This window comes from Carya illinoinensis, chromosome 6, assembly GCF_018687715.1.
Source record: "Carya illinoinensis cultivar Pawnee chromosome 6, C.illinoinensisPawnee_v1, whole genome shotgun sequence".
Lineage (NCBI taxonomy): Eukaryota > Viridiplantae > Streptophyta > Magnoliopsida > Fagales > Juglandaceae > Carya > Carya illinoinensis.
The window spans coordinates 36,167,641-36,193,499 of NC_056757.1; the positions used below are offsets into that span (position 1 = coordinate 36,167,641).

The window sequence follows — 25,859 nt, forward strand, 5'->3', positions numbered from 1 at the left end:
AAGTTACTGATTAGACTGAAGATACAGTTACTAGGGATGTTAGAGAGAAAGGGAGAGATTACCTCAATAAGAAGACATGAATCAGCTAACCTCCTTGAAAATGGCTCTCAAACAAAATAGTGGTTGATGAGGATTAATACAATTGCGACAACCTTAACCAAATCAGATTTTAATAATTTTTTTTTAAATGACAACACTGCATCATCACTGTTGTGATTTTTGCAAGCCAAGCTATAAGATCCATTATTAAATTAACAAAACTCATATAAAGATGCCACATTTCTTTCAATCTCTATCTAAATATATATAATCTTTGTATAAAGGTATGCATCCCTTGCTTTCAACGCAGTTCTACCTCTTGAAAACACTGCTCTAACTTTTCCCCCTTCCGTCTCAACCTTCTTAGAGTCATCAACATCTTGTATTTTCAGTCTCCTCTAGCTTGTACATCTTGCATGGTCCACTTGGTTTTAAGTAGTTGACAAACCTCAAGCAAGTTTTTAGCTGGACTTCCCATAAATTTTCAGCAAAATATTTATGTGCCATATTGCATTTAATATTGTTGGGCAATTATTCATATACCAATAAGTCTTTCTTTTATTAATATGGAAATCAATGTGTCCATGTCCAATATAGTTGACTGGTTGTGTCTTTGTGCAGAAATTGGAAACTGTGATTGTCTACTATGACAGGTGAGGGAGAGGTCTTGGCTGCAAATAGACTGCTTTGAACAAATACTACAAATTGAAAGGCAAAAGAAAAAGGGAATAAAGACATAGATTATTCTCTACCTTATGTTAAAACGACATTAACCCATTTCATCACTCAAATTTACCTTAATACTTCTCAATGTCGTTTGGAGAAAACCAATGATCCAGCTCACAAGGGGGAAAAACTAATGATGAGATAGAAATAAAATCTTGGACATATCGATACATGAAATTAACAAAAAAAATTTTTTTCCTGAAATGTAAAATTTAATCTCTTTTTTTGGACTTTTAAGAAAAATTTCTGTTATATATAGTCATTTTTACATATTTTTTATATATTTTATTGATATAATTAATCAAATAAATTATTTTATATTAAAAAAATAATATAATTAATTATATTAGTGAAGTGCATTATAATTTTTGTTCAAAGAATATAACGACAAAAGCACTGACCAAGAACAAGGTATTGTCAAAAGCTATTCGATTAAAGTATGAACCTAATAGCTATTACTGTAATTAATTAACAAAGTTTAGCCGATCAAAATTAATGATTATATCACTAAACGACAATCACGAACCTGCAGTTAGAAACCAAACCCCATCCAAGTTGAGTCACCTTGATATTAATTTCACCCATCATTTACAAACACGAGGAGAGAGGAAAAAAGAATGAGGTCTAATAAAGCTAGGACTATATCATGAAATGATGTTAGCTTTGGAGTTTTGGAAGCCATGTGGCTTAAGCTACACCCCATAGAATAATTAATTCAAAAGTAACACACCCACTAAGTGATGTTTGTTTAAGAGGCAATACTATTCAGTTTGCTTTGTACATAATTACTAACTCAGGGGAATGATTCTGTCTCCACCCCTGTAGCTTTCTCATACATTGCTTCTCCTTTCCACTTCATCCCCACATAAAAGAGAAAGAACAGTATTTTTGTTTGCCAAGAAATGACAATCTTTGGACTCGAGGTGGTGCTGAGGTTGGATTTAGAATTTTCACAGTTTCTTAGAACCAAAGATTCAATGGGAGTTTAAACAGATATTTTGAAAGAAGTTAATAATTCGGGGAACAGAGGAGCCCCCCCCCCCCCTTCGAATATGATAAGTTGTGATGGGCAACTTAACAATTGTTGGAATATGCCAGTCTTCATCTTTCTAATCTTCAAGCTGCCCACCTTCAAGGTGGCAAAAGACAATTCTAGGCTTACATCAGTAGTTTGATTGGTTAGAGTTTAATGCAGATGCAGTCGGCAATGGTACTGATACTCTGATTATTACACATCTGGTCGAGGCGTAGAACACAGAAGGAAATTAACCACCTGTTGTGCAGACTTACATGCACAAATGCTAGAGCCAAGCAGCACCAACTTACCGCAAACAAAAGCTAAAAGGCTGCGGTCTTCTGCCTTTGCTTTTTAAGAAGTTGTTAATATGTCATTACATTTGCTGCCGTAACCAAAGAGTGAGGCCACCTAATTTTCATTAGGTTTCAGAAAGACAACCCCAAGTGAAATTCAAATAAGTCAACGGAGCAATTTTTTTCGTAGTCAAGTGTGTTAAGAGTACATGTTACATCATTTATTCCTTAAGTTACAACAACATTACTTCTCTCTGCAGTAGTGGAAGCTCCTACAGTCATATCTCCATCACTTTGCTTGCGGATTAAACATTGGAACCCAACAATTATTGGACCCCCTCCCTTTACACTCTTTCTTCCTTTTTTGCTTGGAACAGTCCACAACTTCTACTTACGTTTGCACTTACACGTTACTATTCAATCACGACTTTGGCAGAAAAAGTGGGATTTTTTTTTTTTTAAAAGGAATATTAGCAAACACATCATTCAAAATCATAATGAGGCCTTGCTTCGTTGGTATTGTACAAGAAAATATCTATATTTTGACTATTCTCTTTTATAGATATAATCAGTCTAGGAATAAATAATATATTCACAGTTCACACTCTTATCTCGTGAGCAACATACTCCTTTTGTGAACACTTTCAAGTAAGCAAATCAAAGAGCATGGAGAACAAATATCAAGTCATGAATGCTGGTGGGTACGTTACTATGCCCTACTAAATTTATTCCGTATAAGTAGGCACAAAAGTACGAGTAGAAAAGGCCCCCACCCCCAACAACGAGATCTGCCCCATTCTGGCTAAATTAAAGCCTCCTCTTGAGGTATGTTTCAGCTACTGGTATAGTTTCGGCCTAAAAACATGTATGCATTTTCTCGGTATGTTACTCGATAGATTTGGATGGAGAGCGTGAATTCAAGGGCTTAAAAAGAGGCTTATTTTCTATCCGTTGGTCTAATGAATCTCTTTCTTATGGGCCTAATGAATCATGAAATATAGAAGCATACATTATTCAAAAGCCATACCCACATGACCACACGTAACTTCCCCAGACACATCTTGTCTACCATGCATTTATGTCTTGTACGAGCTACATCATTCTTGGTTAAAAATAATGATTTTTCCCGAGAAATTGCGTCACAACTCTTGGACAGAACCACAAGAGTAATGATACAAGGCAGAGGCACCACAGAGAAATGGGGAACGAGACAACTACAACGTCTGAAACAGTGATCATGTTAACACAGATGATCTGTCATCATTGATCCAAACATCTGACTGTTAGCTTTGATACATAATACTTGGATGTTTTAGTCTGGACGAAACGACTCGAATTCGTGATATAACAACTACTTTGGTATCTATAGTTCCGAGCCAATTTTTAAAAATTTCGAATAAAGAAGTAATTAAAGTATTGATCCTTGATCTTAGTTGCACATTCTCCACCAAGCATTGATCGCAAATGTTTGTAATCACGTAAGAGCATCTACGGTTGACTGTAAAGCCTAAAAGACTTCACGCCTTTTTTCTTCCAGCTTATTCTCTTAAAACCAACTACTAATATTACATTATACTCAAGAGAAAATAAACAGATAATAATTAAAAAAAATAACGACAGTGAACAGGATAATAAATTATAATTGAACTTCAAATACTTAAGGCAAAAATATTCCAATTCTGGCATTCAAATAAAGTTCCATAAAAGATCAACTAAACAGAAAATCAAAATTTCCTTAGAACGAATAGATCAGAACGTGGTTCAGGCAAAGCATCTGTTCTTGTGGGACAGAGAATTGAAAAAACCCTTCAGCGGTACTGCAAGGCACAAAAGCATATGGTTTATCCAATTGAGAGATCCGATTAGAAAATCATCAGAACCTAATATTCTGTAAAGCATACTTGACCAGCTGAAAAAGAGATCATTACCTTAATGAAGCCAATTTCCTTGGCGTTGCTGCGGAAGCACTGTCTGCAACACATGAGCCCATACTTCCGGATTAACCCATGGGGATTCCCGCACACACGACTACCAAACAAAGGGGAAAAGGAAACACCACAATATCAAAATCAAAATGGGTATTGGTAACATGAAACCAGCTAATCCAAAACCAGGTATAAAATCAATACTAGAAAGTGATGCACTCCAAACACGCAATCCAAAACCACCCTGCCTGAAATGTTTTTTAAATCATTGCACTTCAACAAGCACAAATAACGAAGCAACTCAACACACCACGGCTAACATCGAGAAAAAAGGCCATATTATCACTACCACTATCAGATCATTCCGCAGGACATTTCCCCTCAACTTAAGCATGTGTTATTCTTTCACCAAGTATTTTTAACACCATTAATTTGTTCCAATCACTACTATTCAGTAATTCCTAAATAGATAGCTTCCGCATGCACTACTAAATTAATCACAAGAAACCGTTGTAAATTACCCAGTTATTTTCCACTAGAATTATCCTCCTGACTAGAGGCTAGAATGCATCGTCATTGTTCCAGAGAAAAGGATCATCGTTTTCAAGCATAATTAACGAAATAATGACTTTTTTCGCGCAATTATCCAAAAAAAATCAACGCCGCCAAAAAAAAAATTGAGTTGAAAAAACTAACAATCATTGTAGCAATAAACACAAATAGCAAACAGAGTCAATAAAGCGACAACCAAAGGACTGAAGAAGGCTAAATAGAGAATTGAAAACATCAGTGACTCTCCGTAGTAAGGAAAAGCCTCGCAAGGAATGCAATAAATTAGTTTTTTTCCTTTTCGTTCGATAAAAATTCTCTCGGGGACCAAACAGGTTGGAGGAAATCCATATTCGTACCAGGCGCGGGAGCCAGGGCCGTAGTTCTTGGGGTGAGAATTCCATACGTTGGAGTGTCCCATGATTTTTTTGGCGTCTCAGTGAAAGTGGGATCTGCAAAGAGCTGCGCAAGTGCAAGCCTGCAAGCAAGAGGCGTTGATAAAACCCTAGAAAACGCAGCAGAATACAAGGCCAGGATAATCAAGGGAAAATTGGTATATATAAGTGTTAAGAGTCGAATCGGCGAGTCCAAACCCTACTCAGCTCGGACTTTATACGATTATGGGCAGAGTTAGAAAGACCCAAATCAAGCCCAGGTAGCCGGCCCACAGAATTGTTTCGCTTAATGTATTAAATAGAACGGAGCGACGTCGTCTATACGCAAAAGATTCTGCAGAGTCCCCTCTCTCTCTCTCTCTGAGGCAGTCGGTCCCTCTTTCCAGTTTCCATGGCGAATCAAGCTACTTCTTCATCATCCTCCCCTGGTCCACAGGTACATCAAACTGAGGGTTCTTCTTCTTATTCTTTTCAGAATCTCTTTTTTTTTATCCCTAGACTGTTGGTTTATTAGTTTAGGTTCTGATAAGATTTTATGAATGATCGACTCAGGAACACCGACTTGAAGGTCAAGCAGGAGAGGAAGACTTATTAACACTGTACGGAGCAGAGTCAGGGTGGGTTGAAGCTCGGACTCATTGCGATCATTTGGATGCCCTATCTTCCGATCTCGCTCACATTCCTACCCCCGATACTCCTTGCTACAGGTTTGTTCGCAGATCTAGACTCCACCTACAAATATCACCAAAGTTTTCGCCTTTTTTTGTTAGCGCTCTCTGTTCTATGCTGGTGATAGGTTTGTCATTTACCTTAAATAGAGCCTACCCGTTGAATGGTTTATTGCATTCTATAATGATCTGTGGAAATCGTTGCCATCAAATAGGTGTCAACACCCGAGTGAGAACTGGTTATGTTTATGCTGTAAGGAAGTGCTCTGCAGCCGTTTCGTGAACAAGCACATGCTCCAGCATTACCAGCAGACAAATCATTGTCTGGCACTCAGCTACAGGTGATAGTCATTTCCAATTTGGTTTTCTTGTTTAATTTTCTCGACAATCTATTACAACGCTGTCTTGCTCATGCGCTGTTTTCTTTCTGAAACAGTGATCTTTCCATTTGGTGTTTCTCTTGTGACGCATATTTGGATGCTCAGATGATTCAACAACTGCGGTCTGTTCATGAGATAGCATACATACTGAAATTCGGCGAGGCTCCGCCGTTTCGGGCGGTTTAATGGTTGACCTTAAGTCATTATCAATCTGAGGCTTGAAGGTTCAACATCAGGCAGTGGCAAGTTTCTCGTTGTAGCCTTGTAGACTTTGTGCACAGAATGGGATGGTGTTTGAAGTTTGAACTGACTATATATAATCAGGTTACCAGTCATTCAAACTCGAATCAAACTGCGAGTTGTATTAGCTATTAAATCAATTTATTATATAAAGCTTGGAATGCTCATCTTTCTAGTCTCTGTTTCTTGTGCACCACTACCATTCTTGGGTGCTCTAAACTTGCAATTCCTACTGTGTACCACAAAAATGGCATTCCATGCAATTCACTAGGCCAAGGCAGCATAAATGCTGCATGGCCTTGTGGTAGAGATGGGTTCTCCTTCGAGAATACCAAACACAAATGTGTCTTTGGACGAATCGATCAGTGGAAATCGAAGTCTCAAATTTGCTGTAGCTCAAACTATATTCAAAATTATCCAAGAGTGAAAAGCAATAACTGTCATCTTTAAATTTCATTTATTGATGAGGTAAAACAATGGTAGAGTTTTCGTTTAAACTGACTTGAGCAAATCTCCTCTCCAGTTCAGGAAATTGCCGATGTCGGAAATACATACTTTACTACTTAAAAAAAAAAAAAAAACATGTACTTCTTGTGCGTTCAACAAATACAGGAAATGTGATTGATTAGAATAGAGGAGTTTCTTCCAACCTAGTTTGAAGAAGAAATTTAAAGAAAATGTTTGTTTTAAAAAAACAAAAGAAATTAATACAAGGAAAATGGAATTCCATTCAATCCGCGTGTAAAGAATCAATCATAAATTTCAAATGTTACACTTGCATATGTTTTCCGAGCTGTTGCTGCACACTTGGAATTCAAAACATAGTAAATAAATAAAGAAGAAAACAATGAAATAAATTCGATGCTGCAAGAAAACCGATTATAACAAATGGAGCCTTTAAGCTAAATGCTGAGAATGCAAATTCAGTTGGAATCAAAGGCATTCTAAATTGAAAAGCATTCGCAACTTCACTCGGTTAAGGGCAGGGAATTCACATATCCACCAAGAAAATAATGCAACGAGTACCTCTCCTGTCAAAGACTTTGTATGCGAGTGCTACCAAAAGAATTTCCAAAAAGGCCAAGCTTCAGTTTCTCCTCAGAATGATACAGAACTAGGCTTTTCAACAATCTAAAGTAGTTATAACTTTAGCATCCTGTTCCGTTCCCTTTCATTTGTCTTCACAACATCCTGCTGAGAGACTTGATAAGTGATTTCAAATTCTGTTTTGTAGCATCATCGCCCATGAGTCTCAGAATATCAGAGCTTTTTTTCTGCAATGGTGGGAGGACATAAAGAGGAAACAAATAGAGAGAAAAAAATTATCAAAATGGCCACTAATGCCTTGTAATCAGAGAAGATTCAAGGCAGCTTGCTAATAAGGATCTCACCTCAATGTTCTTCAAGGCAAAAACCAGTGTGTGAATTGACTTTTGAATCAGTTCAGTGTTTTCAGGGGTCATGATGGATGAATGCACTCTTCTGCACGATAAATAAAGAAGCATGTATATGAATGAATATTTCGAAGTTAGTTGGAATCTACTAAAACTTTAACCATGTCATGTAACACCTCTCGACGAATATTTACATGCACACAAGAAAGAAAATTTTGGATAATTCACCTCAATTCCTCAGAGGCTTCCGCAAGGCTTCTGGTCAATTTCTCAACTTCCTGTGGCAGACCACTATCACAAACTTCAGCCAGCAGAGGTTGAACTTCTTCAGCTAGGGATTTCAACTGAAATGTCACCGCAAAAATGCTGATTATAAATGTGCATTTTTCAGTCACGTAGAAGCATGCTCATACATGCACACGACGCAGACACACAAATGCCAATTGAATGTTAGCCTGCCCCAGCATGGTGGCTTTTCTAAATATTATTGCAATAGCCGTCTTGCAACAAAACCAGTAAGGAGAGCACATACTACCTTGGTAAGCAATGGCTTTGCCTCTTCAAGAAGAGAGATAGCTTGTTCAGCCAGTGAATAGCTATTGGCAATACCAATGTTCTCCATTCCACGTCCCAGATGAGTGAATATCCCTACCAGTGCATCCAAACTTATCCCTTGATCGCCCTTTATCCTTTGGTAATTGCATATAATTAGACCTTCTTCAACACATTTTGGGTCAAGAGGTCCTACTGAAGGTGTTGGTATCGGATCTAGAGGTGTAATGTCAATTATAGTTTCCATGAGAAGACCTGACCGGTTCACCTCAATAATGGAATTTTTAGGTATGATTATTTTTTCATCTTCAACCTACAAAGAGAAGATGACACATTAAAGTTTATACATAACAATATCTTGATCACATTGCAGAGTTTTGTTAATGAGATGAAAACATGGACAAAATTTAGGATCCACAACAAGATTATGGCATCAAACTCACCTCAACAACTGCCTCGATACTTTTCAACGACAGATTGATGTGGATAACATTGCCAACAGTCACCCCTCTAATCCTCACTGGTGTTCCCTTGCACATACCACTAGCCTGAGCAAACTCCAAAACAGCCAAGTACTTCCTGAATTTAGACCCGATTTGGAACCCTCTCACCCAAGACAAACTGAGAGCTAAAAGAACTGCACCCGACACTAGAAACAACCCAACCCCGCCTTCCCAAATGCTCCTCCGTCCAAACCCAAAATCACTCAATGGCCGCAATGTTTGCCTCAAAATAATTCGAGGAACATCCAAAACCATGGCAAATGGGTTCTTTGTTTCTGCATCAGAGGGCAGGTGGCTATGTCCTGTATCAGTGGATGCAGCTCTTATCTGGGCAAGTTTCCTTCGTGATCTCAATGGAAAATGAGGCAAGCAACTTGAATAATTGCTTGGGAAAGTAACAAGTGATGGGGATAATACTATCGGGCATGTTGAAACTCGGGGCATAGGATTTCCAATCATCTTTTACTCACCAGTCGACACCAAATGTGAAATCTTTGCACCAGTAGATTTATCAACGATGGCAAGAGCTCCAACGTTTGGAAAGGTCACTGATGGGCTACGAAGAACTACAGATGAATAGAACAGCGGGTTTATGAATCTACAGACTACATCTGCTGTAACTTCACTCCCAATGGTCCACGATGATGGGTTTAAACTTTCTTTAGTTATTATCAAAACCGAAATAAAATCAAAGTGAAATTTTAGAATCAGTGCAAATTCTTTTTATCTTATGGATGATTTAGTCGTATGAATTGTGTTCATCAATAACCAATAAATGAAATAACTTCCTGTCAATTTGATTTTCTTCAAAAAAAAATGAAAAAGAAGGATATATGAAAGGCTCACCTCAACTGAACGTCATCACTTGTATTTTAACAGAGTTGATGAGGATCAAGTTCATTTACTTTCTGTTCTTTTCCTTCTCCACATCTTCTCTAACCAAACAGAACATAGTGAAGTCGAAAAATGCATACATAATTTAGTACCCCTCCAACGAAAAGCCAAAAAACTAGGATATCTGATACTTACCTTCACTAGCACTCGAGGAATCTGAGAACTGTCTCACGCGAGTCCCTGACGTATTGTTTTAGCGGCGCGCGACGAGGTTTCGACTCAACGAGAATATTAAACTAGTTGTACTTGTACCCCTTCGTCTAGTTGGTCGTATTTGTAGCTTTAGAGCATTCTTAACGGATTCCCTGTATCTAAAATATAGTGTACTTTTTTATTATTAGACAGAAAATTCATTTGTAACGGATTAGCCATTACTAAATTTTATAGCTTTTTAATTACATTATTTATAAAGAAAATATTAAATTTAATATCTACGAAACAAAAAGTAAATTCTTATTTTATTAATTTTTTTGAACTCATTTCTATTTTCGGATCATGCTAAATACAGTTGGATGAGAAATATAAAAATTTGATTTGTAATTAAGACATTTATATAGAATAGATAGTTTTAATTAGACATTTATGGTTATTAGCATTAAATGACAATTGAAAAAATATAATTTTTTAACCCATAATTTAATTCGAATATGATTACTAATTAACATAAAAATTATAAGTAGAATAGTAAAATATGATAAAATAAAATAAATTAATAATTAAAAAAATTAAATATTTTTTAATTATTAATTACTCATTACTATATAATGAATAAATGAATAATTTAATACAAAAATTTGATGTAAATACTCAAAATCAAATTTATCTCATATTATTTTATTGTTATATAATAAAAATTTTAATATAAAAACGAATGTGAATAGAATAGTTAAAATTTAAATTTATTTTACATTCATAAAAAATATATGATTATTAATAATACTCTGAGCGGCATATTCGCAACTTCATTACGGTTGTGAGACACGTGACCCGCATCTGCCAGCCTAATGGTTCTTATTCAGGCTTGGGCCCATCTGTAGTAGATTATAAGTTCAATTCCGATTGTCTCCAGATTTTATCCGATCCATCAGAGATTTCAGAAGTTCAAAATTTGGAATCTTACCATCCCTACCAAGATCAGTGCTATGGAAATTTTAAAAGGCCCATTTTTTCTTTTATAAAGAATCCATCATTAATTTTTCAATTTTCCATCACCTTGTATTTTCATTAATTCTTGCAAGGATTGAGCATTTTTTTTAGATTAATGAAGGTTCTATTACGATTGTGATAGTTTCAAATATATTTGTGGAACTCATCAGTTGGGAACTTTAAATGCAAATTCAGAAATAGAGAGAGAGAGAGATATTTATTGAATTACTGGTTTTTGTAATCAGTTCAATGCATTTTATCCTAATTTTACGACTTCGTTGATCTATTAATAGTTGTAGACATTAAAGCCACGACATAGAAAAGACGAGACTGCATATTTGCCTACTTAAAAGGAATATTTGCTGAGATATGGGAAATCTACTTTGCCAAAAAGAAAAAAAAAAGATGGGAAATCTAACTTTACTCAACCCAAGCTTGCTCAGACCTTATGCTTTATTGAACTAAATATTTTTTTATTGGCACCGCATGTCCAGGAATAGCATCCCGACTAATTCCGATAGTGCACAAAGTGCAGAGACACTAGCAAGGAATTTCCAACAAGTCAACATCAAGTAATTTAAGAGAAAAATTTCATAAGGCCTTTACCATTTGAGCCAGCCCCTATGGATTTTACAGGGAAGTCAATTTGAGACAGTCATGTGGAAAAACTTTCCTCCCTTTCACAAATACAAAAGTGAATTGATAAATCACCTAAGATGCATGTTTCTTGTCAAGAAATTACGCAAAAGGAGTAAAAACTTGTCATAACTCAAAAGAACGGGTGAAAATACTAGAACAAAATGTAGAACTAAAGAAAAGTAGCACAATAGAGCATAATGATATACGTGTGTGTGGACCTCAGGGAGTGCTTACAGCTCCCCACGTAGACCTCTCATATCCGATTCTCAGTGAATAGGAACTATTAGGTAGGGTAGGGAAGGCACCTCCAGTTGCCCCCTCCTACCCTTTTTAATTAAAGAAAAATGATATATATGCATGCGTGTGTTTGTGTGTGTATATATATATATATATGGTATATAGTTCCTGAGTGAACTCCTGAGTTACCCACATATTACAAATGTTCGGCACGCTAACATAGCAAAATGATGGTAAACAAAAGGTAGCACCCAAATATATGGATTTGCAACACAATAATTACATGTCAATTGTATCTCTCTTTTTTCTCCCTAGCCAAGATGGACTATATCACCAACAATAACAAAAACGATCACCACTTGTAAACTTCCATTTGAAAAAATATTTGCTTTCTAATGCATTCAATACCTACAACTTTTTATATGTTCCTTCCCCAAATTCTGTTGTATCCCCTAGTAGATCACATGCCCGCTGCTCGCACTCCAGCTTGCCCCACCTTGCATCAACTCGCTCACACTGGAATGCCAGTTTGCCGAGGCTGTGAGCCAATCACTCTCATATTAGCATTAACATGATTAGGAAGAAAATCTTTCATTAAAAAAAACAAAAAAATTAAAAATAAAAAGGGAAGAAAATCAATGTGGTTCAATTTTCTGGTTTTCAAAGGCTTAGGTACTAAGGTCAGACAACATCTAGAATTTCCGATGACCAGAGCAGGTGAACTGGTCAACTGGTCAGCAAGATCCACAGCGATCTTTCAGGTACTAGTTGGGTCACCCAATTTAAGCAGCATACCAGTTTGTAGACAGATACACACATACATAGGTGCACACACTCGGGGCATCGTAGTGACTCTTCCATGTATTTTGATGGCTTTCAACCTTTTAGGATGAATTCGTTCAAATGAGACATATGAATTCCAAGAATAAACAAATTTGCCCTAAATTTTACACTGCCACCAATCAATGTGTTCTATATGGAGTAAAATAAGCATCAGAGAAAGACTCTTAAGTCTCAGCTGCGTTTGACAAACAATTAAAAGTTACCTTCTGTTAACAACATTATGTGCATGACATAGCCATTGAGAGAACTCAGCATGAGATCCAGCCTGTACAGGATTTGTTCTGTCAAACATGTACCAAAGATTTACCCACAAGTTAGGAATTATACAAAAGTTTCGTCCCCATATTGGAGGATGTTTGGTGTTTGTGTTATTGATTATATGAACATAGCATTCCCATTGAGGGGAAGGTTTGTGTTTGTGTGTCTCACTGTGTAACAAAGGATACCAAATATAAGACAACATCTCTTCATAAAATTCCAGCTGTAATGCTATAATTGCCAAGGATTGACTCCTTCCAGGTATTATGAAAGTTTTTTTCCTATTTGAGCAGCATGTAGGGCATGAAGAAGACAATATTATACCTCAAAATTTCTTTAAAGTGATCTGCGCATTCCTTGCAAGGGTACATTCGAGATAATATCGCCATCTGCATGACGAATGCAATCATGTTAGTAGCTTGTAATGGTCAGTGATGACAGCTGCTAGTTTAGTAACATCCAGCTGTTCTCATTCCATGTTGTGTATAAAGGTTTCAAACTTTCAAGTACTACTCCATCAATCATACTGATTAATGTACTCCTTGTATTTGCATCTCCTAATAGTTGGTCATATACACAAACGTGCAATACAAAAATTGAAGTAGAAGAAACGGAGAACCACTGGCATGATTGTAATAGCTTCTTGAAGAATAAATTTTAATAAATAAATTAAAAGAGTATAGATTTGTTATAAGTACGAACTCAGAGTAACTTACCAATTCTTTAACATCCTTCTTCTGTTGTCTTGTCGGATTGTCTGGATACTGAGAAGATCAAAGGGTCTTTAATAACGTAGCATACTTTCAATGATAAAGAGCTACTTACTTTAATGACAGAAAGATGATAAAAGGTTTCTTTTGATGAACCTCTCATCAATAGAGAAAAAAATGCAGAAACCATTGCCCAGAATGAACGTGGGATTGCATTGAGGATGCTTTTAAAAGCCTATTGGGAGAATTTTTATTTATTTATTTTTTTTAAAAAAAAAAAAAATCTATACAGAGAGTCACTCTAAAACTGTTATTGATAGAGACAGATAAACGGCTAGACAACAACTGTGCTATATGACCCATGCAATAATAAAAATAGAGGACATTTAAGAAACATAAAGTAACGAAATTGAAAAACATGTCTCATCTGATAATTCAGAAAGTACAAGCATATAACCATCTGGGAGGGCGGGAGGGGAAGGGAAATGAAAAATCATCAAAGAAAGGGATATGAGAGCACCTGAGCAGCAAGGGTGTGAAGAAAAGTCCAAGTGGCCATTCCAAGCTCTTCTTTAGTCACAGGTGCAGCAGAATTTCCCTGAAGATTTGTTATGATTGAATGAGTTTAAAAAAATCCCAAGAAATGTGTAGTGACAACATAACATATGAATGAGAAACCCATAACTCTTTTAGTAAAATTTTTGGATAGAATAAGAAACTCACACCCTAGTGGTGACTGAAACTCACAGTTAAAACCCTCAAATGCAACCCCTCTTTTATCGCCATTTAACTATGCTCCGTTAGAACTTAGATTGATGAAATAAAAAAAGCAGCTGACAAAACAAATGCTCTTCTATGCGAATTAAATGTGACAATTCAACACTTGACACCAGACTGGCATTAGCACAGAAACCATTTATATGGCTTTATATAATTGGAACACAAAAGGAAATCTCACGAGCAGCTGTCAAGTAGCCGCTGTCTCCAAACCAGAAAAAGAAAATCGGCAAAGAGATCATCAAGTAGCCGTTACACACAATCTGCTAAAAATAGAATATTATGTATATCACCACATAATCATCGCTATGGTAACTTTGTTTCCTTCCAAAACCTTTAACCACACAAAAATATCTGTTTTATTCCTTTCTTCCCACCCGCATGAAATAACATATAAATATTAAAGCGAATTATCCTCTCGAAACTTTTGTCAAACAGGTACTGAGCTTCAGCTCCATGACGTGTGCAGCAAATAACTAAGTAAGAAGGGAGAAATAGTTCCGAATACAATTTGAGAAACAAAGTGATTGAGTCGGCGTAGTGGATGAGAAGTACAAACGGAGACCTTCTTGATAATGTCTTCGGGCTGGAGAAGGGGAGCCAAGTCGATGCTTGATGGGTTTACTTTGGATGAGGAAGAGAAAGACAAGAGGGGCTTATTACTTGTGGATGATGGGTTGTGAGGCTGGCCAATCAGATTGGTGAGATGGGTTTGAACGGAGTTGGAGACTTTCTCAAAGGTTTGGATGAGAACCTGCAATGGATTTTCAGACATTCTTGAGGACAGAGAGCGGGAAACAGAGCAGAAGATGGAAGGTTTGGAAACATTCGCATGATATTATTATGAGGAACTCACTGAAGAGGATGGAGTAAAAATAAAAATAAAAAAAGAGTTTACCTTTACGCCCACCAATTTCAATTAGGCAGGTAACAGTTTTAATATTTACAAAATATTAAAATTTTTACATATTTTTTATACATTATCACTTATTTTTAATATAAAATAAATATATTAATAAAATATATATAAATGATTGTATTTCACAAAACCTATAATAAATTTTAATTAAAAAAATTTTAAAAATTCAGATTCGAGATGCAGGTAATAATCTCAAGAAGTAACACGATGGTTAAAAAACACAATCGTAATACACCTAAGCTCAAGAAAGTGCACGTGTTTGGACTTGTCGTTGGTTCCTCTTTTTTTTTTTTTTTACCCGTATTCGGCCTCTCCGTACTTACATTCCCAAGCATAAAAAATATACAGACAAAACATCGATCACCGCGGGAAAGAAACTATTACCCATTGGAACAGGAAAAATAAAAATAAAAACAGAAGAGAGAGACTAAATCAAGTCCACAGCCAATTCAAACTCGGTCTCGTCCCAATTCAGGTTCGAATCAATCTATCGTAGTTCGATTCTGAATTCGCTTTTCGGGTTTGTATTCGCTTCGAATTTCTAAATGGGTTTCTTTTAGTTCTGAAAATTGCTGCGAACATATGCCAAATTTGTTCGATTCACTTTGTTTCTCAGGTACTTGAATTACGTTATAATTGATTGTCGGGGTACTTTTTTAATCAACGCTTAGTATGTAAATATAAGCTTAGTTCAATCCGCAAAATGTTTCGAATTGGGTTTTTTTTTTTTTTTTTTTTAGATTTTTTAAGAAATAGTTATATGTTTTAATCGTTTTCTGATGCTTTTTTTTTTTTAATACGCAGATGGAAACATGGTTGGGGAATTAGGGTTTTAGGTTTGGAATTAAAGATTGTGTGTTTGTCATGGGGGTTTGCTGGAGAGTTTAAGATTTTTATGAGAACTTCTGTTTTAGGACCGAGGAATTTGGATGTGAAGGATGTCGCCTAATCAAAGCTATTCTCGAGTTGACACTTTAGAGCTCAAAGCACTGATTTTGAGAAAAATTGGGCGTGAGAGGGCTGAGAGATACTTTGATCAGCTTAGAAGATTATTTAGTTTCAAGGTTAGCAAACGTCAGTTTGATAAGTTCTGCTTTCAGACCATTGGGAGGGAAAATGTCCCTCTTCACAACCGTCTTATAAAATCTATCATCAAGAATGCTTGCCTCGCCAAATTTCCACCTTCAAAAGGTGTTAGGAAAGTTGGAAGTACCCTTAATGTTAAAATTCCAAACGGGTATCAGAGAAATTGCCTCCAATCAATTTATGGGGATGCCTTTCCCCCTTCCCCTCGCAAGAGCAGGTCTCCGGTTAATAGAGATCGCAAGTTTAGGGATCGCCCAAGCCCTCTGGGCCCACACGGGAAACCCCAAAGTGTTCCGTGCAATGAATTGGTTTGTAAGGTGCAAGAGCAGCAAAGTGCGACCGAATTGGTTTCTCTTGATGGCAGACCCCCAGCTGAAGTTGTATCTGTTGAAGATGGGGAAGAGGTTGAACAAGTGGCAGGAAGCCCGGGTGTTATTCAAAGTAGAAGCCCCGTGACAGCTCCATTTGGTATATTGATGAATTTGGCTGGAACTCGTAAATCTCTTTCTCGTGTATCTGTATCCAATGATTATCATCGAGGGACCAGCCTGAGCAGTAGTGAGCTACCCGATACAAGATCTTTAAGAAGTCATTTGGAGCGGAAGTTGGAAATGGAGCATATGAGTGCCTCGGTGGACTGTGCTAACGTTTTGAATAGTGCATTGGATGTGTATTTAAAGAGATTGATTCAGCCATGCCTGGGTTTATCCAGGTCAAGAGCTAGTTGCATTTCCATGACTGACTTTCGCATTGCTATGGAATTGAATCCTTTAATACTTGGAGAAGATTGGGTAATACAGCTTGAGAAGATTTGCTTGCGTGCTTCTGAAGAATGAACAGAGCTTTTAGTCTATGTATTAGAGATTCGGCTGTGGATGGGAAAATAGACATGAGCTCATGTCCACACTTTTTCGAAAATTTCAGTATTTTGAAATTGATTATAATCTGATATGATTTTGGTCTCACCTGTTATGGAATTCCACAAGCACTTCCAGAGGGAATAAGAAGATTTTTTGAAGTTTTGGATCAACTTGATTAGTTACCATTTAGATATAGGCATTGATGATTGTTGGGGAGAGGGAATTGTTTATACAGTGAAATGTAGACTTCTAGATACAATTAAGAACCTCGGCGGTTGAAGAGTGTAACCCCATTTTCCAATAGATATCTCCTCTCGTTTCTCTTCTTCGATGTACTCAGTTAGGCATTTAATAAAGCATTATTTTGTTCAGAATGATCATTGTTATTTCAATTGCCTGTTACAATTTTACCTCACTTGATCGGGAATCTGCTCTTTATTGACATTCTTTGATCAGGATATTATCAATCGTCCCTTATGCAGATGCGTCTTCTCTTTGTGACCCTGGTGAGTTACATTTCTAAAGGTTGTAGTTGCCCATTTGGTAATGCAGCTTAGTATAAGTCTCCATAACAGTTCCAGGAAGGTCGATCACTTATCTAATGTACTTAATCAAGATATATTTAAGACTTGCAGTAGGTGTGACTGAATATTTAACCGACTGTGGCATGGGCTTTTGTCACGGACTCTTAAACTATATTTCTCTGTTTTTTTCTGTCTTTTCGGAAACCAGAAAGAAAAACCTGAAGAAACTATAAATTCAGAGGATATTCATGTGCTTACTTCCCTCTCTGTGCCAAAGTCTGCAACGTTCGGTGCATTCTTGTAATTGTAACTCAACATTTTGTATGAACCATATTCGCGCTCTCATTCTCATTCCTCCGTGTCTGGCAAATAATTGAGCAGCCGTCTCTGCATGTGTCTGCATATTTCACGACAGAGTAGTGTTTGTGGAATAGCATGATGCCTGTGCAGCTTCATTGCATTGACTTAACACAGCAGCTTAGCATTTCTCCTTCCTTCTTACACTTTCTAGTGCTCATGCACCACGTGTGTGTGTTATAATATTTAATAATTAAACAATCCAACTCTTAATGTGACTGGTGGGCCCGAGGCAGGCAAAATCTACACAGGCAAGTTGACAACTTCTCCGAGCCTTTCAATTTACAGATGGTATAATGCCAGCATCCAGAGGCTATTTCTCTGTAAAATTGTTTCCGCTCCTCGGTGCATCCTAGCTTCCAACACGTGTGCACATACAGCACCGAGAAAAGAAATACAGGCGGCCTGTTTTTTAATTTATGGAGTAATGAGGTTCGAGGTCCATCTCATAATTTCTACTTCTTTCTCTGGTCATGGTTGAGCCTGACAGGAGCCAGTATATATTGGTGATACTGAATGGCCAACACCCATAGCCGTTAGGATTTTTAAGAAAACGAACAAGAAAGTCACTTTCAATGGCGAGAATTCAATAAGTCAACAATTTCAGTTATAATATCACCATCTATTTCAACTGTAATCGAGGAAGATCCAAATAATTTGTCCAACAACATTAACACAGCTTTACGCGAGCCTTTCGAGCCAGTTAAAGAATATAAACCACACGAGCCCTCTAGAAAGGGATAATAAATCTCCCACAAAAGCGTGAACCAAGCATGGTTTACACTCAATTTAAAATATAAGTGGAGCGGGTTCATATGCTTCAACCATGGTTCGGCTGTGGACATCACATTTGAATCCCGCAAAGGCACCTGATGCTTTGGTTTGTACGATATCACGCAACTTCCAGTTACAGGCTGTGCAGTCAAAAGAAATGTGTCTTTCTTCGGAACAGAATCGACACTATTGAGTAAGTCTGCCAGTAGTTGTGCTTGCTTTCTCTAGGCTTGCCATGTAGGTCATGTAAATGGTCCACAAATATGAAAACGAATTGCTCACCAATGGCTGTCAAAATTAAAACCCCAAAGTACCACATTCACAAGTTAATAACCAGATGTCTCAGTATGTGAGGTGTGTGGTCTGAAAATCCTGAACTTTCTCCTGACATATAGACCTACAAACTAAAGGGAGGGGAAAAAGAGCACGTACTTGTAAATGGACAGGCGTGAATCTGAATGTGATAAAGTCACATGCGGGCCAATACATGACACCATTGAGCATTGTAGGGAGCAAGTCTCGCTTTAATCGGGCAACAATCTCTGTAATGTTTTCACCTGTTTGGCCATCATGATTATGTGAGCGCAATATCATCTCTTATTCCAAAAAGGGTTGGATCTTTTATCTTTATCGGTTGAGAATAATTCTCTTTATGGACCAAAACTTATACGCAGATGTTTCAGAACAAACAAGAGACATTCCACTCCCAAAAGCTTAACCCAAACAGCTCAAACAAAACAGTAGTTAAGCCCAAACATCAAAACCCACAATAACTTCCTCTAATCAAGTCTCACCTATGCTAAAACTACATCAAAATTAGGTTAACTATTTATATTAGGGATAGACTAGTCGAATAACTCAAAATTAGAAAAGTTTATGCGTTCAAGATTCCTTTAAAAGGATGTCACTAATCCATTTCATATTTCTCAATGTTTATGTTCAAATAAACCATATGGACCATAATAGAGTATACAATCCCCAATCATCATTTCACATCAGCACTTCAAAGAAAATAATTTACATTCAATTCCTTGGTTTGTCTAGTTGCCTGTTCCCATCTTATAGCTTCAGAACATATATCATAATTTGAATATGTATATTACAAAATTACATTGTATCATCCAATGTTTCTAGTCCTTAGACAAAAGATCAACCTCTCACATCCATTATCCAAACTCAAATAACTACCACAGAATTCATGAGAAAGTGCAGAAATAAATCTTAAAACCAATAGTCACCATAAAAATGGATTTATCATGCATACCTTGTAAACATGCATTCACAGAGAAGAAAACAACAGTCATTGCAGGTCCATACAGTGCCTGCCCCATGGCCATTTTCTTCAATGTAGAGAATAGATCCTGCTTTGGAAAGAGCTTTGCCATGAAGTTGAACCAAAAGTGCAGTGATGGTCCTAAAATTAGCATCCCATATCCAGCCATGCGTAATGTCCTTAAGAAGTCAAAAGTTTCTGTAGATGGCAGTGCAATAGTCTGAAGAAATAGTTTACAGAAAACAACACATAAGCATACGACGGTTAACTAACTCCTCAAAAGCACTTAACTTCACGTAATAGACACACACACCCACACATATAATAGGCCTGCCACAAATACATACAAGGTACTCACGAATTCAGACAAAAAGCAGATTATTTCGCGAACAAAGTATAGTTAATAGTCAACCTTCAATATCTAATTTCCATAGAATGCAACCAATAGAGTCAGGTTTTTTTTTATTTGAAGCATGGTATTGTTAGTTAAGTGCAACAGAAGAAAGAATGCCAAGATTTTTTTTATTTTTTTATTTTTGATTTTTTTTAAGACAAGAATGCCAAGAATTAGAATTACAAAAGTGGATTGTTTGGTATACATAGGTTAACTAAATCGAAAGATAAAATCATCTCAACAAGGCCCCAATTCCAAAAGAAGAGAGAACACAAACAATCAACAAGGAAAACTAAGTTATCATTAGACCTGCTCAAAAGAGGCGCTTTAAGCTCATCGCTAATGACCAAGAGGTCCCTCAAGACAACAATTTGCCATGGCTGAAATTTTGATTGTGCGCGCACGGGAGAGAGAGAGAGAGAGAGAGAGAGAGAGAGAGAGAGAGAGATGGAAGGGAACAAAACCTAAAACCTAACTTGAGCATCCACATCGGGATGAGTAAAATTTTAGCTAAATTTTACTCATATTTCCAAAATCTCCTACATCTCACTCCCTATTCTTTCTCTATTCTTTCTTTATTATTTTTTTTCTCTCACTTTCCTTTACAATCTTAACTACTCATTATTTTATTTTTTTCTTATGTTTTGAACTATTACTCTCAAGCGAATATTTTTTTAAAAAATTAAATTATTTTTTTGCAGTTACGAATATATTTTCAAAATTCTATGTTTTTATTACTAATATAATTTTTTGTCAAAAATTGCCTGTTCCAACGGCAATATTTTGCAGTGGTTATATTTTAAAAATTAGTTGGGAATTGAGATAATAATTAAATTCGGAATAAAAAATCTAGAAATATATAATTATTAGGCAATTGAAATCGTAAATAGCACTATAAAAATGTGTGCTTGTTAATAAAAATTAGTTAACTGTCTAGAAAAAATTACTTTATTTAATTTTATTCAAAGATATAAAAATATTAACTACCTCACATCAACAAAAATAAGAAAATTTTATTTTTAAGATATTGTTTCTAGTTTGGAAGAAAGGGTAGGAATAAAAAATATCTATATAAATTCGGAATAAAAAAAAAAAATTGGATAGAATGATTTAGGCTTGCTACAGTTGCTCCCCAAATTTGGATACCGTAGCAATAGGAATACCTGTAGCAATCCTAAAATCAAAAGTTAATTTTGGGAGCCGGATGTAGCTCACTTTTCATGTTTTTTCACTAAAATTTGGCTAAGGATCAATTATAAGGAGGCGGATGGGGAGCATACAACTGAAGGAAATCTTGTATGAAGGATACAAAAAACAAAGAACAGAACCTGGCAATTATCTGGCCATTTCAGAGAAGGATACAATATCGAAAGAACCGAAAAAAGGGAAAATTTTCGGCCTTTTTTAATATTGACCAATCAGTTGTCCGCGTCAATTTCATTTCTTTTAATATTTTTTAAGAAAGAAAATTTTCCAGTACTTTCTTTCGATCTCCTTCCATTTTCTCGACGACCAAACATAGACTATACAGAAAGCAAGGTTCCACGAAAGAAAAAAGAAAAGTAAATATAGAGGAACCTAGGGTCTTTCCTTGATTACCTGAGAGGTCAGGTCAGCTGCGGTGTAAATGAGCGCTGAGGTGATACTCTTCGTTAAGACCGGCCTGGATTTCACCATCCCCAAGTACCAACTCACGAATCCAGTCTTCGAAACCGACGACGACGAAGAAGTAGAAGAGAAAGGATACGAGAAGGAAGACGGGAATAAGTCATATTCTCGGGTTTTCCTGAGGAAATCGGGAAATCGGAAATAAGCTCTGGACCGCAACGCAGAGGTCGTCGTAACGGGAGCTCGGGCGGGGCGAACAAGGTGGGTGATAGGGTGGCTTTGTAACAGGCGGGAAATGCCGGCGTTTCTCCGGAGACCGGCGATCATTTTGGTCGGGTATCTCTCGAAATGGGGGAGCTGTGAAATATATAGGAAGCCGGCACCGAAGGTTTTTGGAGAGACTAGAAAGGGCTTTGGGTTTATGCCTCATGGGGAGGGGAGTGTGAGCTGTATACATACATGCATTATGTATGCATGTACGGGTTGGTGGGAAATTTGGGTTCTTGTAACGTGACTTTGCTCGAGTATCAATTGCATACGTACTCGCTTCTCCACCCCATCAAAATATGGTGGCTTTCTAAAACAAAAATAAAAGTATTATTTATACATTTATAGGGGTTTTAGACCTTACAAAAATTTCTTTTCTATAGTCAAATTTACTTTTTTATAAAATATGTACGCAAAAATTATATATTATTTTTTTACTTATATTCTGGTCTGGTATCATTTGTTGTAATAGCACAAAACTTTGATCCAGTCAAATAAAATACGGGACCTTCCATTGACAGCCCCAGCGACTGTCAAATGTAGGCAATGCAGCGAGTCTCTGATGGATGCCGTGTCCTCTTCAAGAAGCCATTTTCTCCCAATGAAATCAAAAGATCTCCCAGGACTTCAGCTTCACTGTCGATTTCCTGACACCTATTTTGTTTGAATATACAGCTCTTTTCTGACACGGGTATCTTTATTAATAAATCAACTAAAAAACCATGGTTTCCATACTTTTCTCTTCTCCCAATTTTCTTATGATTTTATATATATATATATATATAAGAAACATGCAGTCTATGAATCTTGATGCCATGCACAAGGATCTGAATCTTGATGCCATGCGCAAGGATCTGAATCTTGATGCCATGCGCAAGGACCTGCTCACTCCGACCATAAAAACTAGACTACAGGGCACAGGGATCTGCAGATATTGCTTAATTCCGACTTTTATCTACGACCTTCAGTGGATTCAGAACCTTACCTCGTACATGGATGAAGTTAAAACGACAAAAGTTCATTCATATATAAAATGAGGATTCCAAGTGTATAATCATCTTATTTGCTTGTTGATATCATTACTATTCTGCCAACACATTGACAGAGTGCCATTATAAAAAGTATGCTACTTTTATCATACCATAAGTTCTACAATCCCAATATTCAGAGGAACAGAGAGTAGTAGCAGCTTGCTTCAGCATCCAAAGTCGTATGGCACCAGTCCTTTCAGCTCGGGGCCATTGAGTCTGTTGTTCTCAAAACTAAAACAAAACCAGGAGGATCAAACAGTTAAAGCATCGTTCATGTTAGATTAATGTGTATCCAACTTTAGAGTTGAGAAACTGTGTCCAGAGATTCTGGACCATGCATGGCAAGCTTTTGCAAAACAAATTTCTTATAATGACCAAAATTGGGACCATTTTGAGATGATGCAGAAAGTAGAGATCATAGCGTCACATAAATATTACCAAATATCTTTCCCAATGGTTGTAATGGGCTGCAAAATTTGGTGCCAAAGGAAAGTAGAGATGGAAAATGGTCCAAAACCCTGCAGGTCTTGGCTTTCTAGATACATTTATGTAAATGGCTAAACCTAGCATTTCATATGCACTCATTCGTAAACTCCATTATAAGAGAAATTTTCATGCTTTCCCAGGCAATCATTTGTTACATGCATGGCGAAGAAAAAAATAAATGCAATTAGGAAATCACTATCATCTCCAAGTTATCTATGAAAAGTTGTAGCCTGGTAAATATAACTGGCATGGTCAAGGAAGTGAATGCACCGAGTACCTCTTCATTGGGAATGTGGCAAAAGGGCCATCGACCGGAATTGTTCCACAAAGATTGTTGTCAGAAACATCACTGCATCATCAACCATTCAAGCATAGCTTATAATACAATCAGAAACGAGGGAATCAAAATGGAGTATATTCTTTTTACTATATTTAAAATCAAACTTACAAGACTTTGAGATTAGAGAGGCCAGTGAGCTGCCTTGGTATTGATCCTGTTAGCTTGTTGTTGTTTAGCCGTCTGTAACATCGTTTCAAACCATATCAAATGCAAGTTTGAAGCCAAAATGTAATTTTTGGAAGTTCAGATCTAGCTAATCAATGGAAAGATACTGATACTTACAAGAATCTGAGAGACTTCAACTTGGCTAAAGACTCTGGGATTTCTCCTTCTAATCTGTTTTCATACAAATCCATGCTGACAAGGTTTTTCAAATTACCCAACTCTTTTGGGATTTTACCTCCTATCTCATTCCTATAAAGCTCCCTGCAGCCCATTAAAGAATTTCACATCCAATTACTTCATTTTACACTTATTATCAGCCATTGGGAATTTGATATCTAAATCTAAAACACCTTCTTCTTCTTTTTTATTAAAGTGGGACTGAGATTAATTTTCCAATAATCTTTAAAAAGTAACCTGAGCTAACGCCCTTAAAAAGCAAAACAATATGACATATAATGCATTAATGTGTGCGCGCGCGCGTGTGTGAGAGAGAGATAGAGACATTATTACAACTAATTTGTGTAAATGCCGAAAGAAAAAGAGCAATACAAGTACTGCAGATGCTTGAGCTCTCCAAGCTCTGGACCTAAAGTGCCAGAGATATTAGAATTGCCCAAATCCCTGAAATTCAAAGCAAATAATTTCAAGTGTATGAATAAACCGCAAACAACACACGGGGAATTCACGAGAATGCAAAAAATACTAAAAAAATGTAAAAATCTTGTAGGAATTGACATTAGCATGAAAGGGGGAATCTTACAAGCGAATCACATGATTGTTGGAGTCATCACATGTGACATGGAACCAGGTGCAAGGATTGACCAGACTGGGATCCCAGCTCTGCAACACATTGGTGGGATCAATGAGCCTGCTTCTCAAAGCATGCAAAGCATTTCCTGGAAGCAGAACCATGTTATAAAAGAAAAAAGAAAATTAATAAAATCAAACAGTGTTTCATATCCAAGGAAAAAAAGAAAGAAGCGAAATTGAAATTTGAGGCTCAGCAAAGCCTTTATTCCATGAACATAAAACCCATAATAAAGTAGGAAACGAACGGTACAAAACTGAACGAGCCGTTTCCTTCTCGAGTCATGACATAAAATTCAAGATTTCAAAGGTTTTTCTTCTCCCTTTCCATTCCTTTCTCTTCGGTTTCTCAGCAACCAAAAAATGAACGATATGGATAAAAAGAAGGAAAGTTGAAAACCAAAAGAGAAAAAAGTTAAGGGGTCGAGAGTAGTACCTTCCGAGTTGGTTGATAAGGTGGGAGTGATACAGAGAAGAAACGGAACAAGGATAGAGAAAAGGGAAAGAGGAGCCATTTCGAAATGAAAAAGGACGAGAAAATAGAAATGGTGGAACTTGAAGATAAACGAGCAGAGAAAAAGACAATCTAACAAAGAAATGAAATGCGTATTTCGGATTTCCATGAGTAAAGCGTGAAGAAAGAGGGGAGTCAGGGAGTCAAGTCAAATGAACATTGATGCTTCAGAAGCTTACTGTTTGGGAGAATGCACGCCAATTGGAAGGGGGAGGCGAAAAGTCATGCATTGGTCGTACTCGTGACTCGTGAGTGAGAGTGAGTGACA

At 36.8% G+C, this 25,859-nt stretch overlaps 7 protein-coding genes across 12 annotated transcripts; 2 read left to right on the top strand and 5 right to left on the bottom strand.

The window, feature by feature from the left end:
* Positions 1–3,708: 3,708 nt before the first annotated feature.
* LOC122314049 (40S ribosomal protein S29) lies at positions 3,709–5,096 on the bottom strand. Its single transcript, XM_043129430.1, has 3 exons — positions 4,910–5,096; positions 4,005–4,104; positions 3,709–3,893 (listed from the first exon to the last, which is right to left on the bottom strand). Exons 1-3 carry the CDS (start codon positions 4,969–4,971, stop codon positions 3,885–3,887), a joined length of 171 nt encoding a protein of 56 aa, XP_042985364.1. The 5' UTR covers positions 4,972–5,096; the 3' UTR covers positions 3,709–3,884.
* Positions 5,097–5,188: 92 nt separating this feature from the next.
* Positions 5,189–7,706, top strand: LOC122314048 (histone deacetylase 6). Of its 2 annotated transcripts, XR_006243584.1 has the most exons (5): positions 5,189–5,381; positions 5,498–5,652; positions 5,829–5,954; positions 6,050–6,317; positions 7,468–7,706. XR_006243584.1 is itself a non-coding variant. In XM_043129429.1 (4 exons), the coding sequence occupies exons 1-4, from the start codon at positions 5,337–5,339 to the stop codon at positions 6,177–6,179; spliced, it is 456 nt and encodes a 151-aa protein (XP_042985363.1). In that variant the 5' UTR covers positions 5,189–5,336; the 3' UTR covers positions 6,180–6,413. The 2 variants fall into 2 exon arrangements, 1 of the variants encoding a protein (XP_042985363.1); XM_043129429.1 differs by lacking the exon at positions 7,468–7,706 and having other exon boundaries at positions 6,050–6,413.
* On the bottom strand, positions 6,958–9,829 carry LOC122314047 (protein TRIGALACTOSYLDIACYLGLYCEROL 2, chloroplastic-like). 2 transcript variants are annotated; one of them, XM_043129427.1, is made up of 7 exons: positions 9,712–9,829; positions 9,529–9,617; positions 8,623–9,248; positions 8,163–8,492; positions 7,856–7,971; positions 7,625–7,715; positions 6,958–7,507 (listed from the first exon to the last, which is right to left on the bottom strand). In XM_043129427.1, exons 3-7 carry the CDS (start codon positions 9,139–9,141, stop codon positions 7,415–7,417), a joined length of 1,149 nt encoding a protein of 382 aa, XP_042985361.1. In that variant the 5' UTR covers positions 9,142–9,248; positions 9,529–9,617; positions 9,712–9,829; the 3' UTR covers positions 6,958–7,414. The 2 variants fall into 2 exon arrangements, with proteins under 2 accessions (XP_042985361.1, XP_042985362.1); XM_043129428.1 differs by having other exon boundaries at positions 9,529–9,612; positions 9,712–9,828.
* A 1,963-nt stretch (positions 9,830–11,792) lies between these two features.
* LOC122312940 (FAD-linked sulfhydryl oxidase ERV1) lies at positions 11,793–15,073 on the bottom strand. 2 transcript variants are annotated; one of them, XM_043127615.1, is made up of 6 exons: positions 14,695–15,073; positions 13,930–14,007; positions 13,416–13,463; positions 13,024–13,088; positions 12,645–12,722; positions 11,793–12,136 (listed from the first exon to the last, which is right to left on the bottom strand). In XM_043127615.1, exons 1-6 carry the CDS (start codon positions 14,959–14,961, stop codon positions 12,007–12,009), a joined length of 666 nt encoding a protein of 221 aa, XP_042983549.1. In that variant the 5' UTR covers positions 14,962–15,073; the 3' UTR covers positions 11,793–12,006. The 2 variants fall into 2 exon arrangements, with proteins under 2 accessions (XP_042983549.1, XP_042983550.1); XM_043127616.1 differs by having other exon boundaries at positions 14,752–15,066.
* A 347-nt stretch (positions 15,074–15,420) lies between these two features.
* On the top strand, positions 15,421–17,422 carry LOC122312390. 2 transcript variants are annotated; one of them, XM_043126974.1, is made up of 2 exons: positions 15,421–15,580; positions 15,910–17,422. In XM_043126974.1, exon 2 carries the CDS (start codon positions 16,044–16,046, stop codon positions 17,025–17,027), a length of 984 nt encoding a protein of 327 aa, XP_042982908.1. In that variant the 5' UTR covers positions 15,421–15,580; positions 15,910–16,043; the 3' UTR covers positions 17,028–17,422. The 2 variants fall into 2 exon arrangements, with proteins under 2 accessions (XP_042982908.1, XP_042982909.1); XM_043126975.1 differs by lacking the exon at positions 15,421–15,580 and adding an exon at positions 15,581–15,721.
* Positions 17,423–18,533: 1,111 nt separating this feature from the next.
* Positions 18,534–22,635, bottom strand: LOC122312391 (PXMP2/4 family protein 4). Of its 2 annotated transcripts, none has more exons than XM_043126976.1 (4): positions 21,964–22,635; positions 19,971–20,199; positions 19,139–19,263; positions 18,534–18,994 (listed from the first exon to the last, which is right to left on the bottom strand). In XM_043126976.1, exons 1-4 carry the CDS (start codon positions 22,306–22,308, stop codon positions 18,893–18,895), a joined length of 801 nt encoding a protein of 266 aa, XP_042982910.1. In that variant the 5' UTR covers positions 22,309–22,635; the 3' UTR covers positions 18,534–18,892. The 2 variants fall into 2 exon arrangements, with proteins under 2 accessions (XP_042982910.1, XP_042982911.1); XM_043126977.1 differs by having other exon boundaries at positions 21,973–22,593.
* Positions 22,636–23,247: 612 nt separating this feature from the next.
* On the bottom strand, positions 23,248–25,788 carry LOC122312392 (leucine-rich repeat protein 2-like). The gene is made up of 7 exons (XM_043126978.1): positions 25,514–25,788; positions 25,031–25,166; positions 24,820–24,891; positions 24,388–24,531; positions 24,214–24,285; positions 24,043–24,114; positions 23,248–23,510 (listed from the first exon to the last, which is right to left on the bottom strand). The coding sequence occupies exons 1-7, from the start codon at positions 25,698–25,700 to the stop codon at positions 23,444–23,446; spliced, it is 750 nt and encodes a 249-aa protein (XP_042982912.1). The 5' UTR covers positions 25,701–25,788; the 3' UTR covers positions 23,248–23,443.
* Positions 25,789–25,859: the final 71 nt, after the last annotated feature.

Bases quoted from the DNA above. Each gene is read 5' to 3' on its own strand.
- LOC122314049 (XM_043129430.1), bottom strand. From the start codon at position 4,971: ATGGGACACTCCAACGTATGGAATTCTCACCCCAAGAACTACGGCCCT. The intron at 4,105-4,909 runs GTACGAATATGG...TTTGTTTGGTAG, and splicing joins GGCCCTGGCTCCCGCGCCTG to TCGTGTGTGCGGGAATCCCC.
- LOC122314048 (XM_043129429.1), top strand. From the start codon at position 5,337: ATGGCGAATCAAGCTACTTCTTCATCATCCTCCCCTGGTCCACAG. The intron at 5,382-5,497 runs GTACATCAAACT...TGATCGACTCAG, and splicing joins CATCCTCCCCTGGTCCACAG to GAACACCGACTTGAAGGTCA. The intron at 5,955-6,049 runs GTGATAGTCATT...TTTCTGAAACAG, and splicing joins TGTCTGGCACTCAGCTACAG to TGATCTTTCCATTTGGTGTT.
- LOC122314047 (XM_043129427.1), bottom strand. From the start codon at position 9,141: ATGATTGGAAATCCTATGCCCCGAGTTTCAACATGCCCGATAGTATTA. The intron at 8,493-8,622 runs GTGAGTTTGATG...TTCTCTTTGTAG, and splicing joins GTATCGAGGCAGTTGTTGAG to GTTGAAGATGAAAAAATAAT. The intron at 7,508-7,624 runs GTGAGATCCTTA...CCACCATTGCAG, and splicing joins TTGCCTTGAAGAACATTGAG to AAAAAAAGCTCTGATATTCT.
- LOC122312940 (XM_043127615.1), bottom strand. From the start codon at position 14,961: ATGTCTGAAAATCCATTGCAGGTTCTCATCCAAACCTTTGAGAAAGTC. The intron at 13,464-13,929 runs GTGCTCTCATAT...TGATCTTCTCAG, and splicing joins TTCACACCCTTGCTGCTCAG to TATCCAGACAATCCGACAAG. The intron at 13,089-13,415 runs GTAAGTTACTCT...TTCGTCATGCAG, and splicing joins AGAAGGATGTTAAAGAATTG to ATGGCGATATTATCTCGAAT.
- LOC122312390 (XM_043126974.1), top strand. From the start codon at position 16,044: ATGTCGCCTAATCAAAGCTATTCTCGAGTTGACACTTTAGAGCTCAAA.
- LOC122312391 (XM_043126976.1), bottom strand. From the start codon at position 22,308: ATGATCGCCGGTCTCCGGAGAAACGCCGGCATTTCCCGCCTGTTACAA. The intron at 20,200-21,963 runs GAAAGACCCTAG...CTATTTCTTCAG, and splicing joins TGACCTCTCAGGTAATCAAG to ACTATTGCACTGCCATCTAC. The intron at 19,264-19,970 runs GTATGCATGATA...ATGGCCAAACAG, and splicing joins TGTGAATGCATGTTTACAAG to GTGAAAACATTACAGAGATT.
- LOC122312392 (XM_043126978.1), bottom strand. From the start codon at position 25,700: ATGGAAATCCGAAATACGCATTTCATTTCTTTGTTAGATTGTCTTTTT. The intron at 25,167-25,513 runs GTACTACTCTCG...TTCTGCTTCCAG, and splicing joins CTTATCAACCAACTCGGAAG to GAAATGCTTTGCATGCTTTG. The intron at 24,892-25,030 runs GTAAGATTCCCC...TTTGAATTTCAG, and splicing joins AACAATCATGTGATTCGCTT to GGATTTGGGCAATTCTAATA.